This window comes from Silurus meridionalis, chromosome 21, assembly GCF_014805685.1.
Source record: "Silurus meridionalis isolate SWU-2019-XX chromosome 21, ASM1480568v1, whole genome shotgun sequence".
NCBI classification, from domain to species: Eukaryota; Metazoa; Chordata; class Actinopteri; order Siluriformes; family Siluridae; genus Silurus; species Silurus meridionalis.
In genome coordinates, this window is record NC_060904.1 from 2,473,081 (window position 1) to 2,498,760 (window position 25,680).

The window sequence follows — 25,680 nt, forward strand, 5'->3', positions numbered from 1 at the left end:
GCGTGCCTTTTTTTATTTTTTTTATTTAGTGCGTTTCAGAAATATACAAACACGTCGCTGACATGGGGGACCGAGAACGGACCAGCGGACTGATAATATCTGGCCCTTGTTGTTATTGTAGGTTTACAAAGTGCAACTGAGTAATATTCTGTTTATTTATTTATTTTTGTTCAGCTATTATTTATATACAAAATACAATAAATGGCCAAAGTTACAGGGACACCTGACTTTTACAGTCATATGTGGTCCTTGTTTTTAGTTTGGAGGCACACAGTTGTATAGGTAGCATGAAATTTTACCTTCATTAAAGCTTGGAGACCCAAAGCTGTTCCAACGCTATTGAAGAACTGAAATGCTGACTGTACCCCAGGCCTCCTCACCTCACCTACATCAGTACCTGACTATACACTATATATATACATATACTGAAGACATTTGGACCATGAAAGAATGTGGATGGAATTAAACACGTCGCTGACATGGGGGACCGAGAACTATGTAAGGAACTATGTAAGGAACAGAAACGTTATATAACCCTGAATATGTTTTAGATCTTAGATTGCTCAAAGTAGTTACAGTAAACTTCGATGACCGCTTACCCACATGGCACACTTAAAGCTGTCATCAAAGCAAAACGGTCAGGACTTTGAAGAATCCAAAACTAAAAAACATATACTTGGTTTTTGTTTACTACATCATTCCAAACGTGTTTTTTCATAGTTTTGATGTCTTCAGTATTAATGTAGAGTGTGAATGAAATAACGGAATGTAATGTCAGCGATACAACAAACTGTATGTTAGCGATACAACACAATTGTACTAATATTTGAAGTTTCATGTGAACATAGCAGCGTATTTGTGGTGCAATACGTTAGGATGCTGCTAGAATGTTTACGTCTCCTTCCACTCATGAACTGCACCTCATCCTCAATAAATATAATTAAAAAGTTGATTTATTTTAGTAATTCAATACAAAAAGGGAAACTCGGATGTTATATAGATTCATCACACACAGACTGATATATTTCAAGTGTATATTTCTTTTCATTGTAATGATTTTGGCTCACATTTAACAAAAACCCACCAATTTACTATTTCAAAAAATGTGAATATTTCATAAAACCAATCAAAAAAATTTTTTTGTACATTGTTGGCCTTCTTGGAAAGTTCATTTATGTATCAGTACACACACACACACACACACACACACACACACACACACACACACACACACACATATATATATATATATATATATATATATATATATATATATATATATATATATATATATATATATAGACATTACTGTATAGTATATTAATATAAATATATAAAATATAAAATCACAACAATTACTGTATGACATAATTTATTATATTATCAATTTCATTAACATTTAATAATAATAATTATACAAACAATATGTTGTTATTATTATTAATAACAGATTATATTACTATTATTACATAAAGAAAAAAAGTTGAAAGCTGTGAAAAGACGCCGAGTGACGCACTTCCGGGTCACGCTTCATGGAGCGTTTTGGACAGGCAGGCAGCTCGCGCTCTGTTTTCACTTGTTAGCGCTCTTTTGTGGCGTCTTGGCGACGGGAATGTTCCGGTTCCCGGTCCGGTTCTGTTCACACACTGCAGGCTGAGGATCTGGTGTTCTGGTGGACGCCCCGTGTCCTGGGGTTTAAACTGAGACGTGAAGAAGGGTAAGGGATAAAGCTAACGTTGCTAATGCTAAAGCTAGTGCTAGCAGGCAGCCACTGATACCTGAGGTCGGAATTCTTACATCCTTCTGCTGTCGGTGTTTTAGATGAGGAATGAGTTTGTGGGAAATAAGAAGAATCAAATTATCATACATTAGTAATTTAAATAATAATATGGGTGCTAATTAAAGCTAACAGCTAACCAGCTCTGGAAACGGAGACGGGGTGCTAGCTCTGCTAAATGGAAACGTGGAAGCAAAAAAAAACAAACATTAATTATTTTATTGTATCGGTTTATTTCTTCACTCAGATCAAGTCAAGTAGCTTTATTATAAACATTACTTTCGTTTATAAGCAGTCACACACACACACACACACACACACACACACACACACACACACACACTGCGTCTTAAATAAACCCAGGGCACTCAGTTGTCTGAGCAGAAGTCATGATTTTTTAGAAACGACCAATTTCTATAAGTTGTTTTTGGATTTTGATATTAATATTTAGTATATAATTGTGTGTGTAAGTTGTGTTGCTTGTGATATGACCGTCCTTTATAATGTATGGTAGCTGAAATGTCATGTTGATTGGGGGCGGGGCTTATTTATTAAATTATTGTATATTTTAAATAACACACTACAATTTTATTTCATTTCCAAAGTTTGTGACCTAATGCACCTTTACACAATTTGTACATATTTAATGTTTTTTGTTTTTTGCACCACTATTTCCATCACTCAACTGATCTTTATTGAATCCTATATTCTATTTATCGATCTCTATATTGTCACCTTTGGCTTCGGCAGTGAGGAGTAACGGTGCTGCAGTTGTTCACCTTCTAATCAAACGAAACACTTTTTAAATATAGAATAAACTATTTGTTATTATTGAGAATTTTATTAACTTGATATCAGTGGCATTATACTGTTTTAAGCCATCGCTATTGTAGGAAAGCGTTCCCCTTCAGTTGTATTTCCACGTTTTACCACTAGAGGGAGTGTCACAGTTTACCATTCATGATGGGTTACCTCTGTGACGTCACTGCACCTACTCCATCAATAGCTTAAAAGACCTAGAACACTGAGCAGCAGTCGACATCACGCATTCTATCGAACAGCAGCTAGATGACTGCGAGAAACACACCACACAAAATCAAATCCTAAACCCAGTAAAGTTTGAGTGTTCTGAATCCTATACTGTGGTTTTACTGACATGTTGGGGTGAGTACAATCTCCTGATCAGCACACACCAGATAACCTTCCTTACGTTTTATCCTTCTATCCGGATAGTGATCCTTTCTTACAACTGGTCGTTCGAGCTGGATAGTAAACTTCCTAACAGCTATCAACTAACTATCAACGCGACTCCAAAAGACTCACGAGTTGGTCGAGGAAACGGTTCCATCATACAATGAAATTTGTAAATCCTTTAAGCAGTCTATAATGCAAATGAAGGACATAAGAAAAACACAAATGATAAATGTAGAATGGGACTGAACCGACATGTTATATATGAATGAAAGCGTACTGTATTTTGGTTCATTCTGACTTGTTCAACACACTTTGATTTCTTTTTCATGTTTTTGGTCGTTTAGACCTACTTTTCTATCGCTTGCACATGTAGCTGACGTTCTTTTGTATTTAAGGGTGACAATGTCACGGCACCGTTCAAGATCACCTCCGCATTCAAGGTATTTGCGAATAGTTTGAGATAATAAAAATGTAGTCCTTTTGTTTTTTTTTTGGTTAAACATTTTAATTACCAACCACTTCATTTATACAGAACTTCGTCGCTGCTCGGAAGGCGAGACGGATATTACGGTGAGCAGTACCACGGGGCGGTGCGTTCTGATCCGTGGAGAGGTTCTGAAAATGTCAACAGCAGAAACGCGGACGGCGGCGTACGTTGGGATAACGGGTCCTCTCAAGCAGAGGAGCAGGTTGACCACTGGGCCAAGTTCATCGAGGCTATCGGTCGTGTTGAAAAGCGAAACGTTTCGTCCATGTCGAAGCACCACGTGCAGGATGGCGTCCGGAGTTTCGAAGAGGATTCGACGCGCTGTCCGAGACAGCTGCCTAGGGAGCAATTGTCTTCCCTGGAAGCGTCACGTTATGGCATGGAATCACATAAGAGGGTTCTTTCTCCAGGTCAGAGGAGGACGGAGCACGATGGTGCCTCTAGGCATTCACAAGGAAAGAGACATGACCGAATGGAGCACGTCTATCATAATGAAGAACATGAAGACCGATTTGCAAGAAGCGCCTACAGCGAGAGGTACAGGAACACTGATCTTCTGAAGCGAAGGAAAGGAGTGGCGAAAACACGGATTCATGTAGATTTAGGACATTTTGAACATTTACAAAGCAATTATTTATTACATATCCCCATTTTAAAATGTATTCATTTATTCACTTTTTGAAGGCTGTTCCTGGTCACCAGGCAGCTTGTAAAGGACAGACAGTTCACGGCTAGCGCCTTAACCTACGCAGTCTATTAGCCATCCTAGCTTTTCCTTTGTTTGTCTGTTTTCTTATTATTTTAATGTTGAACATATTGTCCTTGCTTTTCCAACACAGGTCACTGAAGTCAAATTATACGCAGCTACATTTTGAAGGATTCCATGAGTTGGACCTACGGGAGGAATATACTACATCACACAGGGGCTTCAGCCCACAGTGTACCCCTCTTATAGTGGAGCATGATCATGGGATCCCAAAACACGATGTAAGGATTCTCAATCCAGGTAGGGAACGGGAACGTCCGAGAAGTCGCGATCCAACCAGAGAGCCTGGGCATTCAAGGACCCATGATCTAAGTAGGGACCGAGAGCGTCCACGGAGCCACGATGTGGTTAGAGACAACGAGCAACTAAGAAGCGGTGGTCCCATTAGAGACCGAGAGCTTCCAAGGAGCCGCAATCCGGTTAGCCAGCATGAGCATCCAGGAACACGTGATCCAGAGAGAGGCAGAGGGTATCCACAGGGCAGTGGTAATTTTAGGCAACAGGAGCATCCAAGGAGCCGTGATCTAGTTGGGGATCGAGAACATCCAAGGAGAAGTAATTCACTGAGAGGAAATGATTTACCAAGAGGTTATGCAAAAAACAGTGAACCACAAGGGGGAAGAAGATCCTCAAGAAGCATGGAACGCCATAAACATGGAAGGGATTATAATGATCAGCCAGAAATCTCACATGAGAGCCCCAGTGGTTTGTTGAACTATGATATGAGAGAAGACTCAAGATTCCATAACACTTCGGCTGAAAGAGGCATGCGACACCACAAGGAACAGCCAAGGATGGGATCACATTCAAGAGAGCCCCATGGTCACATGGATGCAGTGAATGATCGAGACTACAGAATGGATGAGGGCAATAGGGCAAGTGCCTCTGTTCACAGCTGGAAAGGAGAGGTGCAACCGAGAGGGAAGCATGGTGGCGTGCCGGGACACGGAAACAATCCGAAAAGAAATCTTCAGCAAAGGCTTTTGAGCCATCCTGGAGCTGTTACGGATTTTGCCGGTCACGAGACTCTGAAGATCAAAGTGGACATGAGTCGCCCAATTGGCCAGAGCAGGTATGGTATCGCCGCAGCAGTATTGTAGGGTATGGGTAAAAGTTCATGCCTCTTTTCTAGATTCACAGCAGGAAGTTACTGGTTAAAGAAGAATCAACCCAGAGAAGCTGAAAGCACCCATTTGTGGAATTTGAACCATTACACATCATCAAGCAAACAGACGTTTCTCTGATTTTAGGAAGCAGGAATCCAATGGAAACTGACCATCAGACCTTCAAATAATTCCAGATTTTATTCATTGGATTATTTTGCATGCAGCTCCTGACAAGATTCCTGTTATCACATTTTTCTGGAGAAGAATGGATCCCTGATAACCTTGAGATTGAACATAAAGAATGTCCTAGATGGTTACCTCACACCTGGGACTCTTCCTCACACTTTCCTTGTGAAGTGCACCAGGTATTTAACCTGCTGGATGATGATGATGATGATGATGATGATGATGGAGTCAGAATACCATGTGGTACCTGCGAGGAGCACCGAGTTTTAAAAGCATTTTAGCAAATCATGCTTTGAGCTATACTGTGGAATGTCTACTGGTCACAATCTTGAAGGACTTTCAGGAAGTCGTGGGAAGAAATTCAACAATTTTTACCAAAGTTACTGGCAAGAGTTTGGACAATGGTGGAAAAAGAAGCAGCGTTTGTTTTTCTTCAGTTTCATCCCAGTCTCCGTGGAGCAGACGATGTTCAAGTTGCCTGGAGATGAACCAGATGTGACATCATTAAATTCCACCCAAAGGTTATAAAGTTCTGCCTCTAGTAGTCGGATTTACTTGCTCAATGCCCCGACAGAAGGAGTCTTCATGCTGTCAGTTTAATTTGAGGAGCCTGATCATCGAGAGACCTTTTGAAGAGGTGTTTATTTTGATGGTTTGGGACAAGAGTTGGGAGAGACTCTTGAGAAGTAAAGATGACGTGTCCACCAAAATACCAGAACCCACGGCCTTACAAAAATAAACTTGCTACCATGTTCATGCTGACTGAAGGTAAGTCTAAAGAATTTTAATGATCACTCTTTGGTTTTTGTGAGAACCTCCACCTGGTGTTGGATATACATGACAACCCAATGGAGAGATGGTGGACCTGTTGGACTTCCTGGTTGGTGCTGCACCTCAAATGGCAGTTTTGTAAAATGCAAGCTGGTACTCACCTTTGTTCTGTAGCACATCGATGATTTTTAACATCAAGGCAAAGAAGAGAATTTTCCTCTGAATTAAGTAGTGACTTTGACATTTCTGCTGGAGCTGTTTTATAAATTCTGACCGTAGCATCCATTGGGTTAGTCTATATTACATGGATGTTTTTTGTTTTTCCGCCAACCACTTCATAATCGATACATTATCCTGTTTAAAGATTGCAAGAGGATCTACTTCATCAAATGTTCACCAGTTCCCAGAAAGGAATTCCAGAAGAACTCAGGTTTTCGAAGCTCATTTCTCCTCAACGCTGACTCACTGATGTTAATGCCTGTAAGTGGACACACTATATCACAAGATGGATGAAATCAAATCCTTCACAGAGAAGAGAGCAAAGAAGCAGGCTCTCGTTTTTATCTCTTCTAATAAAATCATTTATACCTCTGGAATGATGGAGAACGCTCATCATCGTGTGGTTGTTGGTGGTGGTTTGTTCAACTTTTCTCTCTAATCTTACAGTTCATTAAAATCTGTCCAACCCAAGGGTTCTTCTTGTGTTTCAAATCTTCAGTTTCAAAATCAAGGAGCAAAAATGAATGTTCTCAAACCGGCAGTCATTAAGCATGAAGTGGACAAGACTTTCTTCAGCTGTAAGCCAGATGGAGGATTCCTGGTTGATCACTGAACAAACTTATTCTGTCGCTACTGTTCCTTATAATCCAAGGACATTTTCAGCCTGTTCTCATGGATCTGGAAAATTGTATTTATTGAATATTCTCCGCTAAACAGAAGCTCATCAGAGTTGGCGATTCACACCAGAGTGATGGGAAGAGGAACCAAATGGAGAGTGGAAAAGGGGCATGAACTTTTCACCATCCATTTTAATTTGTTTTGTGACTGTGGTGTACTTCAAAGCAGCAAAGGTTGAAGTAGAATCTAAACTCGTTAAAAGCTTGTGTAGAATAATAAAACACAATATCGCCTTGAGTTCGAGAAACCTGCAATAAGACTTTGAAATTGATTATTTCAAAAATGTTGCATAGCCAACCTCTGCTTTGTAGGTACACCATGTGATGAAAGAGAAACCTTTCACATTTCACAAAGAGGTTCTGGTTTTCTGTGTGTGTAGGTTTGGTGATGGTCTCAAAACTCCAGAGTAGAGATCCAGATTAGATGTCTAATCACATTAAAGACGTATCTCTGGTTTCAAATTAGCGTCGTTACTATCCGACCTGTACGGCAAATCCGTTTGCAGAGTGGAGTGCTTCGCCGGCCAGAGAGCACACACATCCTAATCGAGTAGCTAATAAGGAATCAATAAAATGAAATGACCTAGAATTGCTTCATTCAAGAATGGTTTTGTTTGGGATTGTTGACCTGAGATCTTAACGAGATGTATCGTGATGTATTCGCGTAAAACGATTTGTGTAGACTTTCAAAGACTTTTCAAAAACGCATATAAATGGCACCAATTAAAAGTCCTTGTAAGACTATTACACGGTTGGCATTTAAGCCCTATTTCATGCCCGCTACTTTTCTGCAGTTTATTTACTTGGGAGAGACCCAGACACTTTCTAAAAAGTCTGGTCCATTACTTTATTAGCTCTTTAAGTACAGTTATAATATGAGCAGTAGGAAAAAGTCGATGTGAATAGAGATTCTGGAGACATGACTTTCATCAGGATGCTAATACCAGTTAGAATAAATTGCAGATTAAACCATATAAACTGTACAATTTTTAAATCATTGAGATTTCATTTCAGCCATACAGCTATAAGCAAGATTCTAAATCTATGAACGATCAAAGACGAATGTGATCATCTTTTAAAAGATTGTCATCACAAATTCACTTATCTGCAGCCCCACAGTGGTTCTGTGTGTTTCTGTGACCTAAGATCTGAATTTTCAGAAAATATTGACAACATGAGTGTCATGGTGACACTGCCTACCTACAGTTTCTATGATTGGTTGTTAAATGAAGAGTTTAGTACATCGTCATTTCTGTGAACCTGCCAAGCAGTTGAATATTGCAATGGCTTTTTTTCATCCTCTGCCTTTCCCAATCCTTTATACAGCCACTTAGGCTATTCCTCTGAAAGGCAGTTGTCACTTGATTTGGTCAATGTGGGTCGACAGCGTCTCGACTTCCTGCCCATGCTGGAGCATTCTGGGACTTTTAGGGAGTCTGCGATGCACTCCGGGACCTTCGCACAAGAGATCATCACTCTGGTGCACCAAGTCAAAGGTCAGAAATAGTTGGTTTAATTGAGTTGCTTTCATCTAATTAGCATTAGAGCGTTTGGGTCACCATCCTTTTGTTTCTATTTCAGAAAATTATTTCCAGGGGCAAGGCGTCACACTTAACGAGCGATTCTCTAACGAACAAGAGTATTCTCTGGGGGACAAGTTCGCAGAGGAGGAGCAGGACATGGAGGGCGTCGGGCCTGACGTGAACAGGTAGCCGTTCTGTGCATGATGTAAGATTGTAACTGTGCTGTGTACACACTAAAACATTACATTAGAGGTGATTCTGCAAATCGGTGCAATACACAAAATGAGACACCTGACCATAAGATATGTATACGGTATGTTCTGTTTAAACATCTCAAGTTGCTGTTGTAATTATCTCTTCTGGGAAGATGTTCCACTAGATTTGTGTGAGATTTATTCAGCCACAAAGGTGTTGCTAAAGTCAGGCACTGATGTAGGTGAGGTGAGGAGGCCTGAGGTGCAGTCAGCATTCACATTTATAGCAGCAGATCTTTTCAATCCAACCCATGTAAAGCATATCTTCATGGATTTGCTTTAATGCTTTAATGCTCCAGTCTTTGTGCACAGGCACATTGTCATGCTGGAACACGTTTTGTCTCCTGGTTCAAGTGAAGAGAGTATACAGGGTAGAATTGAATGGTCAGGTGTCTCCCAATACTTTTGTCCATATTCTAAAACATTTATTCACTTTGGAGAAGTGATGGCGCTATAGGGTTACAGTGTAGTTACTGCAGTGAGGTGAACACACACAGGCTTAGTATTATGATTACCTTTTGCGATGCTCCTGGACAAAAATGAACTTGTTCTGTGTTTTATTTATGAATCCTACAGGCCAATTGGTTCCGCATCATTAGACACTCAGATTTTCTGCAAGATTGGTCCAATGCAGGTACATCAGTGCGCATTACAGAGTCTCTTTTGCATAAGTACTACGATCTGCCTTGGTTAACAAAATCCACCTGATCTAGACGCGGAGGAAGCCTCCTTTTCCTGCTCCCAGTGATCTCCGGCATGACCTGGAGAGAAAGAGACTGGAGAGACTGGAAGGTGTGAAGATCACAATCGCCGGAGCGAATTTCCCTCAGATGCTGCCTCAGAGGTAATAAGCACCGAGTTACGGCTCTGATTCACGGATATGTTCAACACTTTTTATATAACACATACCCCATGCTGATGCTCAGTCAGGAGAACGAGGCCGTATACGTGGGTGATGAAGACTCGTGTGAGGCAGGCTGGTCCGAGGAGGTGCCCCAGCTGACGGAACACTGGGTGAGTGGATCAGGTTACACTTGTAGGCAATGGTTGTGTCTCAGATGATCCAAGGTGTTCTGAGGATTCTTGTGCATCTCTGCTGCAGGACGAACCTCGCCCAAAAAGGCCCGCCGTGAATTCCAACCCCAGACGGAATTTCAATCGCGCCCGCAATCGACTCGGGCAACGCATGAAAAGGAACTTAAACAACGGTAAAGCATACTTTCATTTTTACATTTTACAAAACACTCAGACATGCTGTAAAGCTTTATTACTGGAGCGAGGTGGTTTCATTTTTTTTATTTATATATTTTTATATTTTACACGTTTTCCAGGCCCCCGATGGTGAGGATCAGGACAGAGGTGAAGCTCCGGGATTGTAACCACGAGTGTGTCTCGATCTTGTGTTCACACACACTTTATATTTTCTTCACATGCCGTCTCCGTCTTTATCAATAGTTCCATCTGTCATTTATATGAAATGTCATTGTTTTGATCACAAAGATCAAAGAACGACATGCTGTAATCATTTTTACGTGCAGCATAAATTTGGGAAACGTTCCAAAACGTTGTTGGTTATTAGAGGCACCAGCAATCAACATTATATCAATATTGTCCAGAGAGTGTAAGTCCTTTTTAATGATCATCACCAGGTTCAACCTTCTCCCTTTTTCACAATGTATCGCATTCACAATATTTCGGGGTTTTTTTTGGGTTTTTTTCAACAACGAAACAAGCCGTGGGTTTTGCGACATTTTCCCTCCCATTTATCATGTTTTAATTTGTTTTAAGAGAAACAATTGTTTATGTTCAGAAGAATTTTCATCTATTAATGTACATATAGTTTTGTATGAAATAAATATACACATAACAGCTTGTCTCCTTGTTATTATTATTTTCACACAAGTATAACCAGTCACCATTTATTCATTTTCTGTAAGCAGTTTATCCTGGTCAGGGTCACAGTGGGTCTGAAGCCTATTCCAGAGATCCTGAGTGCATGGCAGGAATACAGTTCGAATGGGATTAAATGCTGACACACACACACACACACACACACTCCCTCTAGGGGGTAATATTTGATCAATCCACCACTGGCTATGGGAGGATGAAGGGGAACCTGGAGTCTATGTGAAAACTGATGAGAACATGCACAGAATCTTCACACAGACCTGAGAGCTCAGAATAGGACCAGGGATCCGAAAGCTGAGAATTTTGTTGTCCATGACGTTACTCACAAGGAGGAGCCAATCAGACTGCATGCTAGTGAATTCTGATTACAGCAGGGGTCCTATGCATTTTGGAAAAGCATGAAAAAGTATGTAGGAACCCTGTTAAAAGAGATCAGAAGCTCCAGGCTTGGAACACTTATAGCACTATAGTCTGATTTGTGGTGGGGAAAAGTAAATGTGTGACACACATCGAGTCAGGATCTTTAAAAAATTCTTTTGTGGCTAAAAACATGCATATGAGATTCTATATAAATGTTATAAATCATCTAGGGTTCGGGTTATCATCGAATATGTATTTTTTCGAAAAAAAAAAAACTACTAAACAAGCAGATATTTACTATATCCAAACAAATGGTTTCAATCAAAATAGAAAAAAAATCCGCAAACATCTCAAGTGTAGAAATGAACTGTGATGTACATTGGACTATAAAACCAGACTATAATTACAGAAAATGTCTTCGCTTAAAGGCACTAGATGATCCAAAATCCACTGAAGGTTCTCCTCTGTGTTTTCTCGTTGCATAGTCAACAATTTTGTGAAGCCTATCGTTGAGCAGCATCGCACGATAGTGGTTTAAAGGTCACCTCTGCATTCTCCTCCATAACCAGGTCGTATCGGCACATGGGAGGCCTGGAGGAGACAGAAGAGCGAGTGATGATACTTCATATAACATGATGGACTTCCACTTCACCAACAAAAATGAGAGAAACTGATGTGTATATCGTATATATTCGATAAAAGTGAGCAACACACCAACCAGCAGGTAGCGCTATGCTTATTTGTCATAAATTTACGTTTTTTTTTTTTTTTTTACGAGAATTTTTTGAAAACTTATCACAAAGTTGGAGATAAACAATTGTATATGCGCCTTTGGATGCATTTAGCAGCATGACATTTTCCCTTTAATTGAACTAGGAGACCTAAAACTGTTCTAGCATGACGATGCCCCTGTGCACAAAGCCCGCTTCACTGATCTCCTCCTATATAATTTCAACCCTTTTGAACACCATTTAGGATGAATGTTAACCCTGTCTGCACCCCAGGCCTCCTCACCTCACCTACCTCAGTACCTGACCTGGCTAAATGAGCCCAAATCTCCACAAAATCTAGAGGAACATCTTCCAAGAAGAGTGAAAGATATTATAACAGCAAATGGAGAGTAAACATTAGGAATGAATGTTCAAAAAGGACATACCAATCTTATGGCCAAGTGTCTACAAACTTTGCTCCATATAGTGTATAAGAGAAAGGGGAGTTAGAATTCCGAACCTGAATACGATTATTGTCCAATAATAGCACTTGTATTCATTATATAAATAAACAATGACACGCTGTGTACCCATTTCTAATTCAATGCAGTTTCCTTGCTTTTCACGCTCACCTCTCTGGCAGATCCAGTGGCGTAATTGTAATGTTTAGGAGACGAATCTTATATCGAGGCCCGATTACGTTTCCAGTGACAATCCGGAAGGAGATCTTCTGAACCGGATACACGTCCTCGTCGAACTGGGCGAGAAGTCTCGTAGTGGTGTGTTGCTCAAACCGTAGCAACTTACTTAAACAACAAGGCAGACACATTTGTCATGAGCTGCAGGACAAATCTCAGCAGCTTAGGAAGAAATATATATATAGATGAAGATAAATGGACATACTGGTTGATCCTCGTCTCTGTGGCGTTTTTGGTGCTGTGTAGGCGAAGGATAACGACCCCCCATCGCAGGTACTGATTCCATGTAACAGCGTCCACTACATAACTCGTCTCTGTCACAAGCAGACGGAAATATTTGATTTCTTACAGGATTCAATTTTTTTTTTTTTTCAAGATCAGGTATCACGGTTTGGTGAACTCACTCTTGTATGGCGGCTCTGCGGTGGTGGAAAAGTAAACTTTAGTCTGTCCCAGTTTCAGCAGTTTGTCCTTCCACTGGCTCAAGTCGTATCCTTGAGGAAAAATCCTAAATGAATTCACTTTATCATTTCACATCATAAAGTATTTCTCATGTCATATATTATATCATATCATTTAGTGTATCATATATCAATGTCATACCATATAATGTTGCAAGATATCAGTCATAGTATATAACGTCATGTCATATAGTATATTTCATGTCATATATCGTCATATTCATATTCACCAGAATTAAACTAAATTAACACCACCACCATCATTTAAACAGTCCTTATGATCTTATGCAAAGAAGTAATAAAGCTGTTCTGGTGGCTCACAGTGATCACACACTTCCTGCTTGGTTTTCCTCACTCATGTGTGTATTGCATGAAGTCATGAAGTGGTACTGATGTACATGCGCGTTACCCAGAACCGGACAGGAAGCCGGTTTAAAGGCCTCACACTGCAAGCACTGGCCGTTGATGAAGTCACTGTAGGAGGAGCAGGGATACGCAGTGAGGCGACAGGTACGGTTTAGGGAACACAGGTAGAGGAACACAGAGCGCTGGTGGTCACAAACAAAGTAGGACTTGCCTGTGGAGGAAAAAAAAACAAGTATTATATTTATCACAGCCTGTTTTTTAATCTTTAAATATAGTATGAAATAAAAATGGACTGACCTGCAAAGATAGTCTCGGGGCACCCTGGCTGGTCTGATCCACCATTGGCATAGAAATCGATATGGCCATTAGCTCCTCTGAGGCCAAATGCTGTCAAGACAAATGCATCAATATCATACACATCAATAACATTACTGCTGTTGGGTATTGCTTCGATGTTGAGGCTGTTGACGATGAGTGATTAACACAGACTGCAACATGTGCTCAAGGAAGAGCTACTTCCTGTGTCAGTGGCAAAACACTTTGGAGTTTATTGCTAACAGGAAGTGCTGACTAGGCGAGAAAAACATCTACAGACAATGCTTGGAGTGTGAATGAAACAGCTCGTACCCAGCATGTTGCTAATCGCTATTCATACAGTAATGGACAACGGGTTACTGTATATTGACACAATATCGACCATAATAGTGCTCGACTTCCAGATTTGGTACTGAAAGCTAATAAATGCTAACCTATCAAGCTACACTATATTGACAAAAGTATTGGAACACCTGACTTTCTCTGCCACGTGTTTCATTCCCAAACTGGTATCGCAAAGCTGAACGCACACAAGTGTTCAGGGAGTCACCTTCTCACCTTCCCAGAAGAGTGGAGGGAATTATAAGAGAAAATTGGGTGCTTACAGTTCATGTCTGTGTGTAAGACGTCTACAAATTGAGCGTCTGTCGGATCCAGACGCTCCTCCGGAGGCACGCCTGCAAACATTGGGCCGGCCGGGTCCAGACCTGATCACATGGAGTGTTCAGTCAGCAATGGGTAAAGCAAGTAATAGCATTAGAGAGACACATTTTCAGATGTTTGCATAAATTGTGATTCCTAAAATTGTAGAAAGATTCAAAAACGAATGACTACTGTGTTTATTAAAATATGTTAAAATGAAGGTCTTGTCTGAAATATTCAGCATCGCTAAAGAGAAATGTAGAATTTCTCATGTCTGGTAATCACATACACACTACAGACATGTTGGAGAATTCGATTCATTCTTTAAGGGCTAGTTTTCGTTTGTCACCTGTGATTCGTCCCACTCGGCCCCCCAGCATGGCTCCTATAAACCCAGCCACATGTGCACCCAGACTCACTCCTATCAGATGAATCGAGTCAAGACATGCTCCCTCATCCTGAAAAACACACACACACACACACACACACACACACACACACACACACACACACACACACACACACACAATAAATAAGCCTCATATACTTGTCCTTTTTATTGAAAACATATAACTCTATTAATGGAGGTCTTGGTGGGACTTATATTACTTGCTAGTTACAATATCTTGTATGAGTATTCAATCCCAATCATCAAATTAAATTTACTGGTAAAATAATATAAAAATATAAATATATATTTATTTATAAATATATAAATATATATATATATATATATATATATATATATATATATATATATATATATATATATATATATATATATATATATATTTATATAAAATATATAAGGAATGTGACACAACATCAATTTTGCTACCAGATCAGAGCTGGGTAAGAATTGCATAAATGAAGCATGCAAGAGGTCCAATAATATGATGCTTCCACCACCATGTTTCACAGTGAGGATGGTGCACTCAAAGTGGTTGGTTAAATCCAAAAATTCAATTTTGGGTGCTATTAAATCAGAAAACATTTTTCATCATGTGTTACAGAGTTCAACAGTAAATTAAACTTAAAACAAAATACCGACAAATTAATTTATAGTGTGATTTTTTCTACTTAGTTCAAAATCATGGACCATTTTGTGTGGATTGATGACATGTAATGAAAGTTCCAGGTCTTTCTGCTTTTTCTGTTTTAATAAATCATCTTTAATAATTTTATAATTATTATATATATATATATTTTTTTTTATTGTATCATCATTTCATTTTTATATGTTTTAATTAAGACGAAATAAAGCAGCTTGTCGATCGTGGGTTCTGACTTGTGGATTGATCTGGGACTCACTGTCATCCGGAGTATGAAGGCGGTGATGTTGGCGGCGGCGTGGCGTGTATTTGCTACGGCGGTGAAGTAGTTGAGGTTGGCAGCTCCACGGTTCCAGTCCACCACCAGGACATTCATGTCGGCCTGCTCAGCCAGCAGACGCATGATATGGTCAATCCAGATGGGGGGCGCACCGGTGGGCCGGTAGCCATGAATGACGAAGGTGGTGGGTCGGCTCACGTGGAACAGAGGAACTTTGGTGAAGTTGTAATGAGGAAGCTCATAGCCACAGTCTAGGTTGGAGCGTGTGTACAGGAGCAGACGTACATACAGGTTGGTTCCTAAGAACGCCTCACGGAAATCCACGTCAGAAAAGTTGTCACATACTTTACCTTCACCTGGGTAGAGTGGACACACAAACCAGGAGATTCAAGTTTTATCCTTTATTATTATTTATATATATATATTATTATTTATTATTTTCCTATGGCCTACTTTTAACATAGTGAATATATTCCACATTTTTTTACACATTTTTTTATTACTTTCCTTTCTGTCATACTGTAGAAGTGTAACAACAAAGAGTACGCAATAATATGAGACAATTTCAGAACCTTGAAAAAGTTTTTCCTTTTTTAGTGTATATATTATATATATTTTAATACATTTCGAAACAACTAAAACACTCCCTCAGGCATTTTCTAGCTACGTAGCTAAAGTTGCATTAGGATTGAGAGGATTTGATGGTGGTTCTCAGGTCACATGGGTCGATTTGAAGAAGATTTGACTGGTATGTTGAGCTCATGTACACAAAAATCTGCTCTCAGAGTCTTTGGTGGTTCAAACAGGGTTAGCATTAGCGCTATCATGACATAAACCTGGAATATTTTCTCATAATGATTTATGATTTATCAGCCATCATTATCCTTGTGATCAATCTTATATTAGAAAGTTAGCATTTCCTAACATTGGTATCTGTTTCAGTTACAACCCTGTAATTGTGTTTAAGGAGGGAAAATAAAATGGCCGACATAAAGCACAAACACAAACCTTCTGGTTTTCTGGACCAGAAAGCAGTTTTTAAAACAGGCTTTTCTCTTATCTAGATGCTAATTTAAATATGTAGTTACATTTTTACATATTTTGCATGTTATTTAAATAAGAAAAAAGTGGAGAAACAGACTCGCAGCTAGCAATTTTTTTGGTTCTAAAAAAAAGGTTTTTGGTTACAAATAAAAAAGAATCTATAAGGAACATTATTATTTGGTTAAAAACAAAACCCTCCAAATGCACCATCAGGAGCACATTCTATTTAATGGGCTGAAATATTTAGCTTTCGTTAACCACAGCTAAATAGATGAATGAAATCGCTGTACTTTGTGTTATTTCCGCTACTGATTGAACAGATTGTCTAGTGTAACGAGGTTACAAAGGTTTCGGCTTCCCTTCACTACACCGCACATTTATTTCATTTATCCACAAACTCGTACACTGGGTATTTCCTGCCGTAACATTATCACCTCGTTCACCTTCCTAGTGTTTTGTGAAGAACGAGCGATGCTAACACCTGCTAACGGTGTGCTCCAAACCTTTGTGTTTTGCAAGGATCTAAGCTCTGTATTTACCATTCATTTGAGCGGTACAATTGGATCAGAGTGCTATAAAAAGCATTTCATTCCACCTCTCTCTCGCTGCATGCTGACCACAGTCTCTCTCACCTGACCTCTAAAAAGCGTAAGGTGATTACAGAAGGTAGTAATAGGGTAGTGTCCAACTAGAGAATTTCTGAGCCCTGATTAACCCCTGGTTCTGCACATTACATCATATCAACATGGCTGCACACAATAACAGTAAACAAGCAAGATTTCTCTAATTCCAATGAGACTTTTGCTTTTAAATCATGTAAGTATTGCTCAGGTTAAGTCTATAATACTAACCCCATAAATTACTGTTTTAAAGAGATAAGCGTTAAAAGTCATTGTCTTATCAGGTAGCTGGCTAGCTAAATGCTTCTAGCTAAATGCTAGTTCACATGCTTTTAGGAGTGAAGAGCTGTAGAGTATTCTCTCCTTTTTCCTGATCACCTCAGACCTTTAAAGCTCCATCAGAACTCAGTTTGAAGAATATTACACTCTTCTCTAAAACTGAAGGTAGCTGATAATATGGATTGGGAAGATCATATTTCTCACTGTCTCACACACTACTACTTAACATTAGATTGAGATATTTCAATAAACCGCTATTTCATTTATCGGGAGATTTATAAATGTCCAGATTTTGATGTAGAGGTACTTTACTGGTACTAAACTTTGGTACTAAAGTACACGTTTTTTTGTTTATTTCTTAGATTTTCTGTTAAAACGGAGCAGAAATACATTTTAAACCACAAAATTATCTTTTCTGATTAAGAAACTACAACAGATTCACTAAACTACCCAATCAAACTACCAGCTTGTCTCGTCTCTCACCTCTGCCAAGCAAGAAGAAGCCCACCAAAAGCATAACCCTCCAAAAAGCCATTGTTAATGGACAAAAACGTGAAAGAATTGACACTCCAATAAGCCGAATATGTCTGAGACACAACACGAGGGATGATAGGAAAGTACACACGGGGAAGGCTGGAGTTAAAGCGGAGGGATAAACCTAATTGGAGGACATCAGAGCTTTTGTAATCCTCAGGTGTTCCATGTGTGGTTACTCAATAGGCCCTAGGGTCTACCCCTGCATATCCTTCAGTGGATCTCCTCCTATATCTAATGCACCGTGTTCCTCTGGCTCAGGATCTAACTGATCCACTACAGTAAAAATATAACACAATATACCTAAAATGGCTGTGTGAAAGCCACACTAGAACTAGAAGCATGACCAAGTATCATCTTTTGGTATCTTCAGCTTTTGTAGTTTGGCTGTTAACAGATGAGATCCTTTCCCAAATACAACATGGTGTCTTAAATTCCTTAAAAAGAAAAAACATAAAATCCATAAATAAAATAGTGTAAGATTTTATATTTTGTAGTTTATTGTAACTTAAATGTTTTTTTTTAGTTTGTAAAAAGTATCTTTTTTTTTTAGATTCATATTAGCTGTTTATTAGTTATTTGTTCAATTAATTAGTTATTAATGTAAAAAAAAAATCTAATAAAATGTAATTACTTTAAAAAAGCTCAACCAGCTGGAGTCTGAAAACCTGAAAAGTCCCGCCCCCGCAAAGACGCGATAGGCCAAACGGCGTGTACATCATGTCAACACTACAATTTGATTGGTTTGTCGATTCGCCCCGGAAAACAGGTCACGTGTTTGAACAGCTATAAATATGGCGGTCTTTCGCAGTTTGCATTTAAAACGCGACGGTCTTCCGTTTTTTACAGTATTTATTTTTAAGATTTTCATTACTTTCATACAAATTATTAATACATAAATTACGTATATATCATGACGTTAACTCGACAAAAAAAGAAAAAGACTGCTTTTGTTTGTTAGAATGCATTAAATGTTGAGTACTTGATGCTTTACTGCCGCCTTGTGGTCTGTTGGTATTATTACACACAGGGCTTGGAAATAAATTCATCATATTTTTTAAAGTTATAAATACTTGTAAAACACTTATAAATTAACCTCTGAGGGATGGAGAGACGTTTTTCTGACTACATTACTTGATTACCATTTTGTGCAGAGAAAGAAATGTGTTGCATGTTTAAAGCACATTCCTGAAACCGACAGTTTGTTTTACACAGGATACACGAAATTGGTGTATAATAAAGTAAAGGAATTAGAGTATCTGTATTAACATGTAAACGATTATAGTTTACAAGCTTAACCCACAAGCAGTATGAGCCATGGCAGGTTTTGTGGAAAGAACCAACAGACATGAAGCAGCATACCCCATGTCCCTCCTCTGCACATGTCCAAACCATCTCAATCGCACACCTCCTCACCTTGTCTCCAAAACGTCCTACATGCGCTGTCACTCTAATAAACTCATTTCTAATCCTGTCCATCGTCGTCACTCCCAACAAACATCTCAACATCTTCAGCTCTGCTACCTCCAGCTCCACCTCCTGTCTTTTACTCAATGCCACTGTCTGCTGTATGACTGCCACCATACAACATCTCAGGTCTCACCACAGTCCTATAAACTTTCCCTTTCACTCTCACAGATACTCTTCTATCACAAATCACTCCTGCTATCACTCTTCTCCACCCACTCCACCCTGCCTGCACTCTTTTCTTCACTCTTCATAATTATACATATTTACATAAAAGGATTTATTAACTTTTTTGAATAATTGGGACAGGCGTTTTTTCTTTTGGGTCTAAAAACCTCTGCTATAAGCAATAGTTCTGTACATGTGTTTATATAGTTTATGTATAATGTAGTTTGTAGAAAGATAAAAACATTCTAATGCACTAAAATATCCAGGATCTGTTGTTCAATCCAGACTTTCAGCCTTTATTCTACTACCTACACACTTTCTCTATTAGTGCAACATCATAATGAATGATATGCGTTCATACAAAAAAATGAAATACAATCCAGGAGTTTTAAGATTTTCCCAGAGTGCGTTCACTTCTTCATGAAGCTGGTGATGAGGTCCATGGGAATGGGGAAGACCACGGTGGAGTTCCTCTCTGTAGCGATTTCAGCCAGCGTCTGCAGGTATCGCAGCTGGAGAGCAGCCGGAGACTCGGACATGACGTCCGCCGCCTCCTTCAGCGCACACGAGGCCTTCATCTCTCCCTCGGCAGCGATCACCTGTACAGCAGACAGGAAGTAGAGGATTTAATATTACACCATTAATCCTGGGGCTGATTGCATCTAATAAATATATCTGCTAACGTGTCTAATAAATAATCATCCGGGTCGGTCAGCATTCTGAACCATCAGCCAATCAGAGTGGCCTTGAAGCCTGACCTTGGCGCGAGCCTCTCTGGTGGCCTCAGCCTCAGCAGCCATGGCTCTCTGTAAAGTCTGGGGCAGTTTGACGTCCTTCAGCTCAACCCGCTCGAGTTTAATCCCCCAGTTCTTAGACGCAGAATAGAGCACTTCCTGTCAGACAGAAGCGGCGATGGGAAAGGTGAAGGTTTAGACGTCACTGCTCAGTTTAATGTGTGTGACAAAATCAACTGTTGGTCACTTCTTTCAGTATACAGTGTGTATTAAATTTGACCAAACTAAGCCCACCTCCATCTGTTCCGCCATCTCCTCACGGTCTCGCAAGATGTCCGCCAGGCTCTTGGTGCCCAGCATGTTCCTCAGAGTGGTTTGCGCCAGCATCTGCGTAGCCAGATTAGCATCCTCCACTTTAGTAATAGACATTGTCGGATTAAAGACTCTGTAATACACCACGCCATCTACCATGATGGTCACTGAGTCTTTGGTCAGCACCTGCAGTGATGAGCAGGAAGCCGTTAAGGTCACGACCTTGTTTTCATTTTACTGACTTTCAAAACAAACTGAAAGATACTTAACTCCTGAGGAGGAATGTTGAAAGAAACCGTCCTCAGATCCACCTTACGAAAGGTGTCCACACACGGAAGGATCCAGAAAATACCTTTAAAAATGAAACAAAACGTTTACATTTGTCTCTGTTAGAGAACTCGTTTAAGATCGAATTCGTACTCACCGGGTCCCTTCGCTCCGCCGAGGAGTCGCCCTAAACGGAAAATAACCGCCCTCTCGTATTCCTTCACGATCTTTTAATCGAATAGAATGGACAGAATAAATGGTAATAATAAATAAAGGAATAAATACTTTGTGAATTCATTATAAAATTTGCGATCTTGAGTTTCAACATACACGTCAGGGGTATAAAAAAGGAACACGAGTCAGCGCAGTGTCACTGTGACTTCGTACCAGAAATAAGATTTGTTTTATGCATGCATGAAAACACTAAAGAAAGAAATGGGGATTCTTTAGTGTTTTTTGTCCTGCTTCAAGAATTTCTCTTAAAAAGAAAAAATCCTGACAATTCCACATATCAAGGAAGTGAACGAATGAAGGATAGAGGGAAGACATTTGTTTAAGTTTGCTGAAATAAGTAGACCAGTTAAGAAGATCATATCTTTGGAATATTAAATGTAATACCCACACACACACACACACACACACACACAAACACACACACACACATCTGTATTACACAAATAGGGTCTAACAAATGTACAGTATTTAATTAAGTTTTTCCATTTATTTAATTGATATAATTTGTGCCAATCGAAACGATTTCTCAGTTTAATCGATATAATAAAAACGTGTATTACATTAATTAGATTTTTATTTTATTCGTATAAAATATTATAAAATATTAATTTATATAATATTTAACCAAGCAGGCATTTTATTTAAAATTCTTTAAAAAATGGTAACTGATGATGTTCACAAATGTTAATAATAATAAACTGCGTTAATAAAAAAACTTCAAGCAATTTTATGTTTTGATTTCTTTCCCAAAATTGAACCGAATGGAGACTAAAAAATCTTATTTTGTGTATCGATACACCCCGGTATGTATGTATGTGTATATATAGAATATAGATCTGATGATAAAATCGACGCAGCTCTCCAAATTATTAAACAGAACGCAATGTTCTTACCTTTAAGCAGAACCATATAGAAATTGGGAAAGTCATGAGAATGAGTAGAAACGACAGAGCTGTGAGACAGAGCCCACAGAAGCCCAGACTCTTCGACCGACCCACATCTGGTGAAGCAGGTCGTCTAATGAATCAAATCTGTTTGTAAGTAAATCCAAAGTAAAGCAGTATTGTTTATGCCTTACCTGTCTGAAATTCTTCATTCTCGCCTAAGACACCAGCATCCACTTTGCTGCGAGTCCTTTCAGTCATATTGCACTCTGAAGCCTGAGTTATGCTGAGGGAAGTTCACACTAAATAAACTGAATAACTTCAACCCTGCTTTCACACTTCCAACCTTTTCTCCCCTCACACACTGGAATCAACAAGGGACCCAGGTGAGAAGCCGCAATCTCACCATTGTGTTTACTTTAATCACACACCTCTTCCAATATGATAATGCCATGTTAATGCCATGTGGCATCATGCCTACTAATAAGATCTGTATATATATATATATATATATATATATATATATATATATATATATATATATATATATATATATATATATATATATGTATGTTTGCAAATAGAGAGATGAAATAATATATAGGGCATATTTAAGTCAAATAAATGTAAGAAGAGCTAAACAACCTGAAATGGTGATGTGCGTCATTGCCACACAATCACACGGTCACTTAAACGTGTTAAAGAGAAGTGTTTGGGAAAAAAATACCATCTGCACCTGAGTCCTGGATAATAACAAGCTCAGTGTAACGAGAGAGACGATGATTAGTGTGTAATGAGTTGTGTAATGAGGCCTGGCTCTGAGCTGGTTATTTTGTCTTTATAATTCACACCAAATTGTTTTTGGTCATATTTGCGTGAGAACGAAGAAACGAGATCTTCCCTTCAATTTTTATAATCGGAAAAGAATAAAAACGCTCCTGCATCTTATAGAAAAGTCAGATGAACTTCACATAAATCATGAGTCAAATATACACATATACATAGTTTTTTACATCCACTACATGGACAAAAGTCTGAGCATAAGATTGGTATTGTCCATGTTTCTGAAGATCCAGACACATATTTAGTCTCCATTTGCTGTTATAATAATCTCCCCTCATCTACTAAAATGTTCCACAAGATTTTTATGGAGATTTGTAGGATTCATTTATTCACAATTGCGTGATTAAAGTCAGGTACTGCTGTAGGTAAGAAGGTGAGGAGGCCTGGGGTGAAGTCAGCATTCTCATTCATCCCAAAGGAGTTTAATAAAGTTGGAGCTCGACAGAAGGAGATCTGAAACTCCAAACCATGGAAAGCAGATCATCATGGAGGTGAATTTGTGCACGGGGGCATTGTCATGTTGTTTCTTATAGTAGGATATTTTCTTTATTAAATTAAAGACAAGATAAATGAAATGCTCCTTTTAAAAGACATTTCCATGGATGTTATAATGTGCTTGAACGTTTTTAAAGGTTGTAGGTAACGTAACATTAAATGTAACAAGAAATGGATAAAACTCTTGGTTTGGAAATAGCTGTTTCTCACTCGGTTGAAGACGATCTGTGTAACGTATTTGAGTAAATAAACTTTACTTATGTTACTGTACTTAAGTCATTTTGTGGCCACTTTCTAGTTTTACTGAGTTTTAAAGATGTAAGTAATTTAACTCTAAATTTAACTACATTAATGATTCAGTATATGTATTTTGTACTCCTCTATATGTTAATTGACGATGATCGCTAAAATTTGATTTTGCACGGCAGCTTTATCTGCTGTGGCTTTTTCATTCTGCAGAATGAAATTTGTTATAACGTGTTGAAGATTAGTGCATCTTTGAGTCTATAAGAGTCAAATACTCAAGTACTGTTCAAATCAAAAACTCGAAATTTTGACTCGAGTCATATTGGAATTGGTGAATTTGTATTTTATAGTAATGGAGTCAGTTTTGCAGTAAAGCATCTAAACCTTTTTCAATTAGGATTTTCAGGTTATTTTTTACATCTCTGTCTATAACTAATCCAGATTCTCTTAAAAATGCAAACTTCCTGCTGTGAGAATTTCTCCGTACATTACTGTGATTTGATGGAGCTGATGGTGTACACTAGGGGGCAGTGTTTACTCAGTTATCCATCTGTGTTGTTTACGACGCATTTCATGTAAAACCTTTTTTTTTTTTTTTTTTATCAATACCTTTTTTATCCTCTTTTTTTTTTAGAAATGATTATGTAACTAGGTATGTGATTCACCTAGTACAGCCACTTACCTTTTTCACTATCATTTGCTCGTGTGTGTGTGTGTGTGTGTGTGTGTGTGTGTGTGTGTGTGTATTTATATATGTACATATGTATATTTTGTTTATGAACCATGAAAGTCAAGTTTCTCAATACTTACTGATGTTTGCATGATGAAACATTTCTATCTTGATATATTGGTGGACGACTCCACCCCATTCACAGGGCACAAGAGTTCACTGATGATGAAAATGATGTCAATGGTAGATCCCATTTTCAAAAAGAACAGTGTTTTGTGTTCCAGTACAGTTCCAGACACTGTTTGGTGCCAGTAGCTTAAGTTTCTGTCTGTGTGGGTTTTTGTTCCCCTTGTGTCTGTGCAGTTCTTCTCCAGGGTTTCCGGTTCCCTTCAGGTGGTGGACTGGTTACGCTAAACTACCCCTAGGTGTTACTTTGCATGTGCATGGTGCTGTCTGATGACTCCCAGTGTTCCCTGGATAGGGAGTGTAAATTGTGCGACAAAATTAGAATCCTTGCAACATGTTTTGTAAAATATTCTTCTGACCAGTGCAGAATAATAATAGCAGCGTCCATGTGCTTCTGCACGCATGCAGAATGTTTCTACATTGTGACATTTGCATGCAAAAGTTAATGTGATGAACAGAGACAGTGTTTGACAGTTTGATCAGGTCATGGCTCCAGCAGTTCTCAGCAGATCAGTTCTCATGCGTTCACATCTTGCACCAATTCCTACCCATTGTGAACCCTGCATGGATGACACTGAGGAGAGGTGTGTCCATGGGGTGGCAGTTCCACAGTATTATGTAGAGAACTCCAGGCAAAGGTGTGTTGACAAGCTGGGGAGTGATGAGCTCCGGGTGTGGAGCAAGGAATGTTCTAACGTTTATTTTATTTATTTATTTTTTGCACTGCAACGCTAAAATGGTGATCACAGCAAAATCCTGACTCACTGTTCTGCATAATGCCCTGCTCTGGAGTCGTGCTGTCTGAAGAGAAAGCACATGTCTCTTGTTGAACCTTTTATGAGACATACTGAATGCTTGCAGTACATCTTCTCTGAACCTTGGATTATTAGATTTTTTCGTTCATTGTTTATGTTTTTATTCATTCATTCATCTTTTTCTGGGCAT

General features: G+C 39.0%; 3 protein-coding genes across 5 annotated transcripts; 1 reads left to right on the plus strand and 2 right to left on the minus strand.

The window, feature by feature from the left end:
• The first annotated feature begins 1,517 nt into the window (after positions 1–1,517).
• Positions 1,518–10,829, plus strand: zgc:112982 (uncharacterized protein LOC503771 homolog). The gene is made up of 11 exons (XM_046833497.1): positions 1,518–1,717; positions 3,367–3,411; positions 3,504–3,995; positions 4,298–5,296; positions 8,510–8,679; positions 8,765–8,891; positions 9,537–9,594; positions 9,674–9,804; positions 9,887–9,974; positions 10,063–10,168; positions 10,292–10,829. The coding sequence occupies exons 2-11, from the start codon at positions 3,374–3,376 to the stop codon at positions 10,303–10,305; spliced, it is 2,223 nt and encodes a 740-aa protein (XP_046689453.1). The 5' UTR covers positions 1,518–1,717; positions 3,367–3,373; the 3' UTR covers positions 10,306–10,829.
• Positions 10,693–19,683, minus strand: lipib (lipase, member Ib). 2 transcript variants are annotated; one of them, XM_046833499.1, is made up of 10 exons: positions 19,646–19,683; positions 15,732–16,108; positions 14,770–14,878; positions 14,384–14,485; positions 13,761–13,850; positions 13,507–13,674; positions 13,041–13,130; positions 12,842–12,950; positions 12,571–12,744; positions 10,693–11,819 (listed from the first exon to the last, which is right to left on the minus strand). In XM_046833499.1, exons 2-10 carry the CDS (start codon positions 15,873–15,875, stop codon positions 11,732–11,734), a joined length of 1,074 nt encoding a protein of 357 aa, XP_046689455.1. In that variant the 5' UTR covers positions 15,876–16,108; positions 19,646–19,683; the 3' UTR covers positions 10,693–11,731. The 2 variants fall into 2 exon arrangements, with proteins under 2 accessions (XP_046689455.1, XP_046689454.1); XM_046833498.1 differs by lacking the exon at positions 19,646–19,683 and adding an exon at positions 18,179–18,509.
• Positions 19,684–20,024: 341 nt separating this feature from the next.
• On the minus strand, positions 20,025–22,630 carry zgc:112408 (uncharacterized protein LOC550260 homolog). Of its 2 annotated transcripts, XM_046833726.1 has the most exons (7): positions 22,490–22,630; positions 22,305–22,411; positions 21,335–21,404; positions 21,180–21,262; positions 20,893–21,096; positions 20,623–20,757; positions 20,025–20,463 (listed from the first exon to the last, which is right to left on the minus strand). In XM_046833726.1, the coding sequence occupies exons 1-7, from the start codon at positions 22,554–22,556 to the stop codon at positions 20,275–20,277; spliced, it is 855 nt and encodes a 284-aa protein (XP_046689682.1). In that variant the 5' UTR covers positions 22,557–22,630; the 3' UTR covers positions 20,025–20,274. The 2 variants fall into 2 exon arrangements, with proteins under 2 accessions (XP_046689682.1, XP_046689683.1); XM_046833727.1 differs by lacking the exon at positions 22,305–22,411 and having other exon boundaries at positions 22,490–22,573.
• Between the last annotated feature and the right edge of the window lie 3,050 nt (positions 22,631–25,680).

Bases quoted from the DNA above. Each gene is read 5' to 3' on its own strand.
- lipib (XM_046833498.1), bottom strand. From the start codon at position 18,230: ATGGCTTTTTGGAGGGTTATGCTTTTGGTGGGCTTCTTCTTGCTTGGC. The intron at 14,486-14,769 runs GTGACAAACGAA...CCATGTGATCAG, and splicing joins CCGAGTGGGACGAATCACAG to GTCTGGACCCGGCCGGCCCA. The intron at 12,745-12,841 runs GTATGTCCATTT...TTGTTGTTTAAG, and splicing joins ACAGAGACGAGGATCAACCA to TAAGTTGCTACGGTTTGAGC.
- zgc:112982 (XM_046833497.1), top strand. From the start codon at position 3,374: ATGTCACGGCACCGTTCAAGATCACCTCCGCATTCAAG. The intron at 9,595-9,673 runs GTACATCAGTGC...CACCTGATCTAG, and splicing joins GCAAGATTGGTCCAATGCAG to ACGCGGAGGAAGCCTCCTTT. The intron at 9,975-10,062 runs GTGAGTGGATCA...TCTCTGCTGCAG, and splicing joins CCCAGCTGACGGAACACTGG to GACGAACCTCGCCCAAAAAG.
- zgc:112408 (XM_046833726.1), bottom strand. From the start codon at position 22,556: ATGACTGAAAGGACTCGCAGCAAAGTGGATGCTGGTGTCTTAGGCGAG. The intron at 21,405-22,304 runs GTAAGAACATTG...TTCGATTAAAAG, and splicing joins CTATATGGTTCTGCTTAAAG to ATCGTGAAGGAATACGAGAG. The intron at 20,464-20,622 runs GTCAGGCTTCAA...TCTGCTGTACAG, and splicing joins CCAGAGAGGCTCGCGCCAAG to GTGATCGCTGCCGAGGGAGA.